Source organism: Heptranchias perlo, chromosome 33 (assembly GCF_035084215.1).
Source record: "Heptranchias perlo isolate sHepPer1 chromosome 33, sHepPer1.hap1, whole genome shotgun sequence".
Taxonomy (NCBI): Eukaryota; Metazoa; Chordata; class Chondrichthyes; order Hexanchiformes; family Hexanchidae; genus Heptranchias; species Heptranchias perlo.
The window spans coordinates 456233-469477 of NC_090357.1; the positions used below are offsets into that span (position 1 = coordinate 456233).

Here is a 13245-nt window from a genome sequence, read left to right on the forward strand (position 1 = left end):
TACTTACTGTGAAGCTGGAGGATTTCCTCGAGGTTGGAGAATATGTTTCTCACATCAGCAGCCGGTAAGTTGCCGTCTCGCATCATCTTCTGGTAAAAGATTACATCCAGAACCTTCAGCATTCGGATGTGTGCCCGCTCTGTGTGGAAGAGTTCTGTCCAGATAATCGGAGAGAGAGAAAAATATTAAATTGTCATTGAGATAAACTGAAGTTTGGAATCAGCACTCGCAGTAAACTCAGCATCAGGTTTAATCTCACTTTGAAGGTGGAGTATTGCACACAGCTTACATATGGATTCCAAATATCGATTTAACAGTTAATAAAACACAGAAATAAATTGTGCGCTGTGACCCCATGCGCCCTTTGAGTGACCCCTTGCGTTTCCTCCATCTGATGCCCTGCATGCTCTCTGTGCTTAACTGGTTTTAATTGGCCCCATATCCCCAGACACTCCCCGCCCCCAGGCAGATACTCCCCACCCCCCTCCCCTCGGACCCCAGGTATACCGTTAATAACTTCCTGCCGCTTGATCTCCTGCGGTTTCAGGCCGGACAGAACATCGCGGCTCACCAGCTGCTGCCAATTGGTTGGGTCCTGCTCCACATCCGATAGGTGTGTTTGATCTTCCTCTGCCAGGTAAGGTGCCTCGGTCCATGCACCATACCCATGACCATCCGCTCTGGTAAACGGGAGGAAAAACATTACCAAAAGCTCTGGGTGTGACCCCCCCACCCTGCACAGCACAAACCCTCAGAATCCAGTGATTAGCCAGAGGGAATTCGATATATATTTGAAAAAGGAAAAAATTGCAGGGCTATGGGGAAAGAGCAGGGGAGTGGGACTAATTGGATAGCTTTCAAAGAGCCAGCACAGGCACAATGGGCCAAATGGCCTCCTTCTATTCTGAAACATTCTATGACACTGCGTCTGCACACACAGAGATCAGTCTGTAACCAGACACCGTGTCTGCACACTCGGAGATCAGTCTGTAACCAGACACCGTGTCTGCACACTCGGAGATCAGTCTGTAACCAGACACCGTGTCTGCACACTCGGAGATCAGTCTGTAACCAGACACCGTGTCTGCACACTCGGAGATCAGTCTGTAACCAGACACCGTGTCTGCACACTCGGAGATCAGTCTGTAACCAGACACCGTGTCTGCACACTCGGAGATCAGTCTGTAACCAGACACCGTGTCTGCACACTCGGAGATCAGTCTGTAACCAGACACCGTGTCTGCACACTCGGAGATCAGTCTGTAACCAGACACTGTGTCTGCACACTCGGAGATCAGTCTGTAACCAGACACTGTGTCTGCACACTCGGAGATCAGTCTGTAACCAGACACTGTCAGCACACACACAGATCAGACACTAACCAGACATTGTCTGCACACACAGATCAGACACGAACCAGACACTGTCTGCACACACAGAGATCAGTCTGTAACCAGGCACTGTGTCGAGCAGTTCTGTAACTATCTCCTCAAACTTGCCTGCACCATTTAAAAAAATTTTTTTTTAATTCGTTCACAGGATGTGGGCGTCGCTGGTGAGGCCGGCATTTATTGCCCATCCCTAATTGCCATTGAGAAGGTGGTGGTGAGCCGCCTTCTTGAACCGCTGCAGTCCGTGTGGTGACGATTCTCCCACAGTGCTGTTAGGAAGGGAGTTCCAGGATTTTGACCCAGCGACGATGAAGGAACGGCGATATATTTCCAAGTCGGGATGGTGTGTGACTTGGAGGGGAACGTGCAGGTGGTGTTGTTCCCATGTACCTGCTGCTCTTGTCCTTCTAGGTGGTAGAGGTCGCGGGTTTGGCAGGTGCTGTCGAAGAAGCCTTGGCGAGTTGCTGCAGTGCATTCTGTGGATGGTGCACACTGCAGCCACAGTGCGCCGGTGGTGAAGGGAGTGAATGTTTAGGGTGGTGGATGGGGTGCCAATCAAGCGGGCTGCTTTATCATGGATGGTGTCGAGCTTCTTGAGTGTTGTTGGAGCTGCACTCATCCAGGCAAGTGGAGAGTATTCCATCACACTCCTGACTTGTGCCTTGTAGATGGTGGAAAGGCTTTGGGGAGTCAGGAGGTGAGTCACTCGCCGCAGAATACCCAGCCTCTGACCTGCTCTCGTAGCCACAGTATTTATGTGGCTGGTCCAGTTAAGTTTCTGGTCAATGGTGACCCCCAGGATGTTGATGGTGGGGGATTCGGCGATGGTAATGCCGTTGAATGTCAAGGGGAGGTGGTTAGACTCTCTCTTGTTGGAGATGGTCATTGCCTGGCACTTGTCTGGCGCGAATGTTACTTGCCACTTATGAGCCCAAGCCTGGATGTTGTCCAGGTCTTGCTGCATGTGGGCTCGGACTGCTTCATTATTTGAGGGGTTGCGAATGGAACTGAACACTGTGCAGTCATCAGCGAACATCCCCATTTCTGACCTTATGATGGAGGGAAGGTCATTGATGAAGCAGCTGAAGATGGTTGGGCCTTGGACACTGCCCTGAGGAACTTCTGCAGCAATGTCCTGGGGCTGAGATGATTGGCCTCCAACAACCACTACCATCTTCCTTTGTGCTAGGTATGACTCCAGCCACTGGAGAGTTTTCACCCTGATTCCCATTGACTTCAATTTTACTAGGGCTCCTTGGTGCCACACTCGGTCAAATGCTGCCTTGATGTCAAGGGCAGTCACTCTCACCTCACTTCTGGAATTCAGCTCTTTTGTCCATGTTTGGACCAGGGCTGTAATGAGGTCTGGAGCCGAGTGGTCCTGGCGGAACCCAAACTGAGCATCGGTGAGCAGGTTATTGGTGAGTAAGTGCCGCTTGATAGCACTGTCGACGACACCTTCCATCACTTTGCTGATGATTGAGAGTAGACTGATGGGGCGGTAATTGGCCGGATTGGATTTGTCCTGCTTTTTGTGGACAGGACATACCTGGGCAATTTTCCACATTGTCGGGTAGATGCCAGTGTTGTAGCTGTACTGGAACAGCTTGGCTAGAGGCGCGGCTAGTTCTGGAGAACAAGTCTTCAGCACTACAGCCGGGATGTTGTCGGGGCCCATAGCCTTTGCTGTATCCAGTGCACTCAGCCGTTTCTTGATATCACGTGGAGTGAATCAAATTGGCTGAAGACTGGCTTCTGTGATGGTGGGGATATCGGGAGGAGGCCGAGATGGATCATCCACTCGGCACTTCTGACTGAAGATGGTTGCAAATGCTTCAGCCTTGTCTTTTGCACTCACGTGCTGGACTCCGCCATCATTGAGGATGGGGATGTTTGCAGAGCCTCCTCCTCCCGTTAGTTGTTTAATTGTCCACCACCATTCACGACTGGATGTGGCAGGACTGCAGAGCTTTGATCTGATCCGTTGGTTGTGGAATCGCTTAGCTCTGTCTATAGCATGTTGCTTCCGCTGTTTAGCATGCATGTAGTCCTGAGTTGTAGCTTCACCAGGTTGGCACCTCATTTTTAGGTACGCCTGGTGCTGCTCCTGGCATGCTCTTCTACACTCCTCATTGAACCAGGGTTGATCCCCTGGCTTGTTGGTAATGGTAGAGTGAGGAATATGCCAGGCCATGAGGTTACAGATTGTGCTGGAATACAATTCTGCTGCTGATGGCCCACAGCGCCTCATGGATGCCCAGTTTTGAGCTGCTAGATCTGTTCTGAATCTATCCCATTTAGCACGGTGGTAGTGCCACACAACACGTTGGATGGTGTCCTCAGTGCGAAGACGGGACTTCATCTCCACGAGGACTGTGCGGTGGTCACTCCTACCAATACTGTCATGGACAGATGCATTTGCGACAGGTCGATTGGTGAGGATGAGGTCACGTAAGTTTTTCCCTCGTGTTGGTTTGCTCACCACCTGCCGCAGGCCCAGTCTAGCAGCTATGTCCTTCAGGACTCGGCCAGCTCGGTCAGCAGTGGTGCTACCGAGCCACTCTTGGTGATGGACATTGAAGTCCCCCACCCAGAGTTCATTCTGTGCCCTTGCTACCCTCACTGCTTCCTCCAAGTGGTGTTCAACATGGAGGAGGACTGATTCATCAGCTGAGGGAGGACAGTAGGTGGTAATCAGCAGGAGGTTTCCTTGCCCATGTTTGACCTGATGCCATGAGATTTCATGGGGTCCAGAGTCAATGTTGAGGACTCCCAGGGCCACTCCCTCCTGACTGTATATCACTGTACCGCCACCTCTGGTGGGTCTGTCCTGCCGGTGGGACAGGACATACCCAGGGATGGTGATGGAAGAGTCTGGGACATTGGCTGAAAGGTATGATTCTGTGAGTATGGCTATGTCAGGCTGTTGCTTGACTGGTCTGTGGGACAGCTCTCCCAATTTTGGCACAAGTCCCCAGATGTTAGTAAGGAGGACCTTGCAGGGTCGACTGGGCTTGGTGTTTTGCCGTTGTCGTGTCCGGTGCCTCGTGGTCCGATGCCGGGTGGTCCGTCCGGTTTTATTCTTATTATGACTTTTCGCAGCGAGATTTTACAACTGAGTGGCTTGCTAGGCCATTTCAGAGGGCAATTAAGAATCAACCACATTGCTGTGGGTCTGGAGTCACATATAGGCCAGACCGGGTAAGGACGGCAGGTTTCCTTCCCTAAAGGACATTAGTGAACCAGATGGGTTTTTACGACAATCCGGTAGTTTCATGGCCATCATTACTGATACTAGTATTTTAATTCCAGATTTTTATTTAATTAATTGAATTTAATTAATTAATTGAATTTAAATTCGCCAGCTGCCGTGGCGGGATTTGAACTCATGACTCTGGATTTTAGTCCAGGTCTCTGGATTACTAGTCCAGTAACATAACCACTATGCTACCGTACCCGTAAGAACCAGAAGCCAATCTGCAACTAACAGAAAGAACTTAGGATCCCGGGATTCAGAGATGATGCCTCACAAGTATTTAGTGTATTGGCAGCAATAGATCATGAGGGAAAACACGATTAAAACAACATACTGTATCCCAGTATTATACAGTGACACTCCTGTCCCCACCAGTACTGTACCCGTTATACAGTGACACTCCTGTACCCACCAGTACTGTACCCAAGTGCTGTACAGTGACAGACCTGTACCCACCAGTACTGTACCAGTTATACAGGGACAGACCTGTACCCACCAGTACTGTACCCATGTAATACAGGGACAGACCTGTACCCACCAGTGCTGTACCTGTGTTATACAGTGACAGACCTGTACCCACCAGGATTGTACCCCAGTGTTGTTCAAACCGGTCGAAAGGTGGTTTGCGACAGAGGCGCTAATGTATACCATCTGCCTTCTTCCCCAGGGGCCTCAGATTGGACGTTTCCGTCCAGCAGGAATCAATGCCCTGCCAAATTTGTGTCCACTTACACATCTTTTGCATTACACTTCTAACTTAAAATTTTAGCAAATCCCAAATTATTGGTACTCACCTACGACCCGGTTTAGGGGTACAGGGAGGTGTGGCAGTCTCCAGACTTCTGAAACACAAGAGAAAATTAAACAGCCGGGAAAAAAAAGAGCGCAGTGCAATCACCTACAACCAACCATAGAATCATGGAAAGGTTACAGCATGGAAGGAGGCCATTCGGCCCACCGAGTCCATGCCGGTTCTCTGCAAGAGCAATCCAGCTAGTCCCACTCCCCCGCCCTATCCTCATAGCCCTGCAAATGTTTTCCTTTCAAGTACTTATCCAATTCCTTTTTGAAAACCACGATTGAATCTGCCTCCACCACCCCCTCGGGCAGTGCATTCCAGATCCTAACCACTCGCTGTGGAAAGAAGTTTTTCCTTATGTCGCCTTTGGTTCTTTTGTCAATTACCCTAAATTTATGTCCTCTGGTTCTTGATCCTTCTGCCAACAGGAACAGTTTCTCCACCTACTCTGTCTGGACTCTTCATGATTTTGAATACCTCAATCAAATCTCCTCACAACCGTTTCTGTTCCAAGGAGAATAATCCCAGCTTCTCCAGTCTATCCGGCCGCAGGCATGATTCCACGATGGTGTGTTGCCTCCCTGGTGCCAGGGTCAAGGATGTTACTGAGCAGCTGCAGAACATGCTGGAGGGGGAGGGTGAACAGCCAGAGGTCATGGTCCATACCAGTACCAACGACATAGATAGAATGAGGGATGAGGTCCTGCAGGCAGATTTTAAGGAGTTAGGAAAGAGATTAATAAGCAGGATCTCAAAGGTAGTAATCTCTGGATTACTCGCGGTGCCATGCGCTAGTGAGAATAGAAATAGGAGGATAGAGCAGATGAATGCATGGCAGGAGAGATAGTTCAGGAGGGAGGGCTTTAGATTCCTGGGGCATTGGGACCAGTTCTGGGGGAGGTGGGACCTGCACAGGCCGGACGGGTTGCACCTCCATGGAGCTGGGACCAATGTCCTCGCGGGGAGGTTCACTCGTGCTGTGGGGTGGGGGCTGGGTTTAAACTAATTTGGCAGGGGGATGGGCACCAGGATGTAGAATTGGAAAGGAGAAACAAGTGGCACAAAGCATCGGAAGAGAAAGATAGCAGTAGAATAAGAGATAGTACGGTAGTAGATGGGACCAGAGTAAGAGAGAGTACAAGAAAGTCTAATATAGGTTTACAGTGCGTGTGTGTAAACGCACACAGCGTGTTAAACAAATAAATAAACAATTAAATAAAATCTGGAATTAAAAAAATAACTAGTATCAGTAATGATGGCCATGAAACTACCGGATTATTGTAAAAACCCATCTGGTTCACTAATATCCTTTCGGGAAGGAAACCTGCCGTCCTTACCCGGACTGGCCTATATGTGACTCCAGACCCATAGCAATGTGGTTGATTCTTAATTGCCCTCTGAAATGGCCTAGCAAGACACTCAGTTGTACAATCTCGCTAAAACAAGTAATAAGAATAAAACCGGACGGACCACTTGACCTCGTCCTCACCAATTGACCTGTCGCAGATGCATCTGTCCATGACAGTATTGGTAGGAGTGACCACCGCACAGTCCTCGTGGAGACAAAGTCCCGTCTTCACACTGAGGACAACATCCAACGTGTTGTGCGGCACTATCACCGTGCTAAATGGGATAGATTCAGAACAGATCTAGCAGCTCAAAACTGGGCATCCATGAGGTGCTGTGGGCCATCAGGAGCAGCAGAATTGTATTCCAGCACAATCTGTAACCTCATGGCCCGGCATATTCCTCACTCTACCATTACCAACAAACCAGGGGATCAACCCTGGTTCAATGAGGAGTGTAGAAGAGCATGCCAGGAGCAGCACCAGGCGGACCTAAAAATGAGGTGCCAACCTGTTGAAGCTACAACTCAGGACTACATGCATGCTAAACAGCGGAAGCAACATGCTATAGACAGAGCTAAGCGATTCCACAACCAACGGATCAGATCAAAGCTCTGCAGTCCTGCCACATCCAGTCGTGAATGGTGGTGGACAATTAAATAACTAACGGGAGGAGGAGGCTCTGTAAACATCCCCATCCTCAATGATGGCTGAATCCAGCACGTGAGTGCAAAAGACAAGGCTGAAGTGTTTGCAACCATCTTCAGCCAGAAGTGCCGAGTGGACGATGCATCTCGGCCTCCTCCCGATATCCCCACCATCACGGAAGCCAGTCTTCAGCCAATTCGATTCACTCCACGTGATATCAAGAAACGGCTGAGCGCACTGGATACAGCAAAGGCTATGGGCCCCGACAACATCCTGGCTGTACTGCTGAAGACTTGTGCTCCAGAACTAGCTGCGCCTCTAGCCAAACTGTTCCAGTACAGCCACAACTCTGGCATCTACCCGACAATGTGGAAAATTGCCCAGGTATGTCCTGTCCACAAAAAGCACGACAAATCCAATCCGGCCAATTACCGCCCCATCAGTCTACTCTCAATCATCAGCAAAGTGATGGAAGGTGTCGTCGACAGTGCTATCAAGCGGCACTTACTCACCAATAACCTGCTCACCGATGCTCAGTTTGGGTTCCGCCAGGACCACTCGGCTCCAGACCTCATTACAGCCTTGGTCCAAACATGAACAAAAGAGCTGAATTCCAGAGGTGAGGTGAGAGGTTTTTTTTATATTCGTTCATGGGATGTGGGCATCACTGGCGAGGCCAACATTTATTGCCCATCCGTAATTGCCCTTGAGAAGGTGGTGGTGAGCCGCCTTCTTGAACCGCTGCAGTCCGTGTGGTGAAGGTTCTCCCACAGTGCTGTTAGGTAGAGTGACTGCTGAGAGGAGCCGAGCCGAGCGGAGGGAGCGTCCGATAAAAGGCGGGATTTCAGAGCGCTGAGAACAGCTGAGAGGAGCCGAGCCGAGCGGAGCTGCGACCGAGTTCGAAGTGACGTCAGGAATCAGATCGGGACGCGACACAGGGGAGGCACCTGATTGGTGAGTAGGTTCAGGTGAGTATTTCTACTTATCTACAGTAACGAAAGTAAAAAGAAAGGGAAGGTCTGCAGGTTTGTAGGAAGTAGCGTTTATTTTTTAGTGAATCAAGGTCCCTAGTGTAGTTAAGATTCTCTAAATTAAGAACAATTTTAAGGAGTAAACGCCTTAAAGGGAGTGGGAAGTAGTTTTTCTTTCCTTTTTTTTCTCTTGACATTGTAGTTGTTGTTCAGCTAACTTAAGGGTTAAGTCATGGCAGGAGATCCCACAGCCGTGTCATGTTCCTCTTGTGGGATGTGGGAATTCAGGGATCCTTCCTGTATCCCTGATTCCTTCACCTGCGGGAAGTGTGTCCAGCTGCAGCTATTGTTTGACCGCTTGACGGCTCTGGAGCTGCGGATGGACTCACTTTGGAGCATCCGCGATGCTGAGAAAGTCGTGGATAGCACGTTCAGTGAGTTGGTCACACCGCAGATAAAAGTTACTGAGGGAGATAGTGAATGGGTGACCAACAGACAGAGGAAGAGTAGGAAGGCAGTGCAGGGGTCCCCTGCGGTCATCTCCCTCCAAAACAGGTATACCGTTTTGGATACTGTTGGGGGAGATGGCTCACCAGGGGAAGGTGACAGCGGCCAGGTTCATGGCACCGTGGCTGGCTCTGCTGCACAGGAGGGCAGGAAAAAGAGTGGCAGAGCTATAGTGATAGGGGACTCGACTGTAAGGGGAATAGACAGGCGTTTCTGCGGACGCAGATGGTATGTTGCCTCCCTGGTGCAAGGGTCAAGGATGTCTCGGAGCGGCTGCAGGACATTCTGGAGGGGGAGGGGGAACAGCCAGTTGTCGTGGTGCATATAGGCACCAACGATATAGGTAAAAAACAGGATGAGGTCCTACAAGCTGAATTCAGGGAGTTAGGAGTTAAACTAAAGAGTAGGACCTCAAGGGTAGTAATCTCAGGATTGCTACCAGTGCCACGGGCTAGTCAGAGTAGGAATGACAGGATAGCTAAGATGAATACGTGGCTTGAGAGATGGTGCAAGAGGGAGGGATTCAAATTCCTGGGACATTGGAACCGGTTCTGGGGGAGGTGGGACCAGTACAAATTGGACGGTCTGCATCTGGGCAGGACTGGAACCAATGTCCTAGGGGGAGTGTTTGCTAGTGCTGTTGGGGAGGGTTTAAACTAATGTGGCAGGGGGATGGGAACCGATGCAGGAAGTCAGTGGGAAATAAAGTGGTGACAGAAACAAAAGGCAGTAAGGGAGAGTGTACAGAACATGACCGGACAGATGGTCTGAGAAAGCAGGGCAAAGACCAAAGGAAGTCTAGATTAAACTGCATTTATTTCAATGCAAGAAGTCTGATGGGCAAGGCAGATGAACTCAGGGCATGGATGGGTACATGGGACTGGGATGTTATAGCTATTACTGAAACATGGCTAAGGGAGGGGCAGGACTGGCAGCTCAATGTTCCAGGGTACAGATGCTATAGGAAAGATAGAGCAGGAGGTAAGAGAGGAGGGGGAGTTGCGTTCTTGATTAGGGAGAACATCACGGCAGTAGTGAGAGGGGATATATCCGAGGGTTCGCCCACTGAGTCTATATGGGTAGAACTGAAGAATAAGAAGGGAGAGATCACTTTGATAGGATTGTACTACAGACCCCCAAATAGTCAACGGGAAATTGAGGAGCAAATATGTAAGGAGATTACAGACAGCTGCAAGAAAAATAGGGTGGTAATAGTAGGGGACTTTAACTTTCCCAACATTGACGGGGACAGCCATAGCATTAGGGGCTTGGATGGAGAGAAATTTGTTGAGTGTATTCAGGAGGAATTTCTCATTCAGTATGTGGATGGCCCGACTAGAGAGGGGGCAAAACTTGACCTCCTCTTGGGAAATAAGGAAGGGCAGGTGACAGAAGTGTTAGTGAGGGATCACTTTGGGACCAGTGATCATAATTCCATTAGTTTTAAGATAGCTATGGAGAAGGATAGGTCTGGCCCAAAAGTTAAAATTCTAAATTGGGGAAAGGCCAATTTGATGGTATTAGACAGGAACTTTCAGAAGTTGATTGGGAGAGTCTGTTGGCAGGCAAAGGGACGTCTGGTAAGTGGGAGGCTTTCAAAAGTGTGTTAACCAGGGTTCAGGGTAAGCACATTCCTTATAAAGTGAAGGGCAAGGCTGGTAGAAGTAGGGAACCTTGGATGACTCGGGAGATTGAGGCCCTCGTCAAAAAGAAGAAGGAGGCATATGACATGCATAGGCAGCTGGGATCAAGTGGATCCCTTGAAGAGTATAGAGATTGCCGGAGTAGAGTTAAGAGAGAAATCAGGAGGGCAAAAAGGGGACATGAGATTGCTTTGGCAGATAAGGCAAAGGAGAATCCAAAGAGCTTCTACAAATACATAAAGGGCAAAAGAGTAACTAGGGAGAGAGTAGGGCCTCTTAAGGATCAACAAGGTCATCTATGTGCGGAACCATAAGAGATGGGTGAGATCCTGAATGAATATTTCACATCGGTATTTACGGTTGAGAAAGGCATGGATGTTAGGGAACTTGGGGAAATAAATAGTGATGTCTTGAGGAGTGTACATATTACAGAGAGGGAGGTGCTGGAAGTCTTAACACGCATCAAGGTAGATAAATCTCCGGGACCTGATGAAATGTATCCCAGGACGTTGTGGGAGGTTAGGGAGGAAATTGCGGGTCCCCTAGCAGAGATATTTGAATCATCCACCGCTACAGGGGAGGTGCCTGAAGATTGGAGGGTAGCAAATGTTGTGCCTTTGTTTAAGAAGGGCGGCAGGGAAAAGCCTGGGAACTACAGACCGGTGAGCCTGACATCTGTAGTGGGTAAGTTGTTGGAGGGTATTCTGAGGGACAGGATCTACAGGCATTTGGAGAGGCAGGGACTAATTAGGAACAGTCAGCATGGTTTTGTGAGAGGAAAATCATGTCTCACGAATTTGATTGAGTTTTTTGAAGGGGTAACCAAGAAGATAGATGAGGGCTGTGCAGTAGACGTGGTCTGCATGGACTTCAGCAAAGCCTTTGACAAGGTACCGCATGGTAGGTTGTTACATAAGGTTAAATCTCATGGGATCCAAGGTGAGGTAGCCAATTGGATACAAAATTGGCTTGACGACAGAAGACAGAGGGTGGTTGTAGAGGGTTGTTTTTCAAACTGGATGCCTGTGTCCAGCGGTGTGCCTCAGGGATCGGTGCTGGGTCCGCTGTTATTTGTTATTTATATTAATGATTTGGATGAGAATTTAGGAGGCATGGTTAGTAAGTTTGCAGATGACACCAAGATTGGTGGCATTGTGGACAGTGAAGAAGGTTATCTAGGATTGCAACGGGATCTTGATAAATTGGGCCAGTGGGCCGATGAATGGCAGATGGAGTTTAATTTATATAAATGTGAGGTGATGCATTTTGGTAGATCGAATCGGGCCAGGACCTACTCTGTTAATGGTAGGGCGTTGGGGAGAGTTTTAGAACAAAGAGATCTAGGAGTACAGGTTCATAGCTCCTTGAAAGTGGAGTCACAGGTGGATAGGGTGGTGAAGAAGGCATTCGGCATGCTTGGTTTCATTGGTCAGAACATTGAATCCAGGAGTTGGGATGTCTTGTTGAAGTTGTACAGGGCATTGGTGAGGCCACACTTGGAATACTGTGGACAGTTCTGGTCACCCTATTATAGAAAGGATATTATTAAACTAGAAAGAGTGCAGAAAAGATTTACTAGGATGCTACCGGGACTTGATGGTTTGACTTATAGGGAGAGGTTCGACAGACTGGGACTTTTTTCCCTGGAGAGTAGGAGGTTAAGGGGTGATCTTATAGAAGTCTATAAAATAATGAGGGGCATAGATAAGGTAGATAGTCAAAATCTTTTCCCAAAGGTAGGGGAGTCTATAACGAGGGGGCATAGATTTAAGGTGAGAGGGGAGAGATACAAAAGGGTCCAGAGGGGCAATTTTTTCACTCAAAGGGTGGTGAGTGTCTGGAACGAGCTGCCAGAGGCAGTAGTAGAGGTGGGTACAATTTTGTCTTTTAAAAAGCATTTGGACAGTTACATGGGTAAGATGGGTGTCGAGGGATATGGGCCAAGTGCAGGAAATTGGGACTAGCTTAGTGGTATAAACTGGGCAACATGGACATGTTGGGCCGAAGGGCCTGTTTCCATGTTGTAACTTCTATGATTCTATGATTCTATGACTGCCCTTGATATCAAGGCAGCATTTGACCGAGTGTCGCACCAAGGAGCCCTAGTATTATTGAAGTCAATGGGAATCAGGGGGAAAACTCTCCAGTGGCTGGAGTCATACCTAGCACAAAAGAAGATGGTAGTGGTTGTTGGAGGCCAATCATCTCAGCCTCAGGACATTGCTGCAGGAGTTCCTCAGGGCAGTGTCCTAGGCCCAACCATCTTCAGCTGCTTCATCAATGACCTTCCCTCCATCATAAGGTCAGAAATGGGGATGTTTGCTGATGATTGCACAGTGTTCAGTTCCATTCGCAACCCCTCAAATAATGAAGCAGTCTGAGCCCGCACGCAGCAAGACCTGGACAACATCCAGGCTTGGGCTCATAAGTGGCAAGTAACATTCACGCCAGAAAAGTGACAGGCAAAGACCATCTCCAACAAGAGAGAGTCTAACCACCTCCCCTTGACATTCAATGGCATTACCATCGCCGAATCCCCCACCATCAACATCCTGGGTGTCACCATTGACCAGAAACTTAACTGGAGCAGCCACATAAATACTGTGGCTGTAAGAACAGGTCAGAGGCTGGGTATTCTGCAGTGAGTGACTCACCTCCTGACTCCCAAAAGCCTTTCCACCATC

The 13245-nt window shown here is 49.0% G+C and overlaps 1 protein-coding gene across 4 annotated transcripts in view; it reads right to left on the minus strand.

Moving 5' to 3' along the window:
• arhgef12b (Rho guanine nucleotide exchange factor (GEF) 12b) overlaps positions 1 to 13245 on the minus strand; it is a 125839-nt gene that overhangs the window by 31320 nt on the left and 81274 nt on the right. For 3 of the 4 annotated variants that reach the window (XM_067970807.1, XM_067970804.1, XM_067970806.1), the window contains 3 exons: positions 5442 to 5489; positions 508 to 680; positions 8 to 154 (listed from right to left, as the gene is read on the minus strand). In XM_067970807.1, the coding sequence (XP_067826908.1) occupies positions 8 to 154; positions 508 to 680; positions 5442 to 5489 (368 nt within the window). The remainder of the gene's footprint in view (positions 1 to 7; positions 155 to 507; positions 681 to 5441; positions 5490 to 13245) is intronic. The other variant, XM_067970805.1, reaches the window with a different exon arrangement.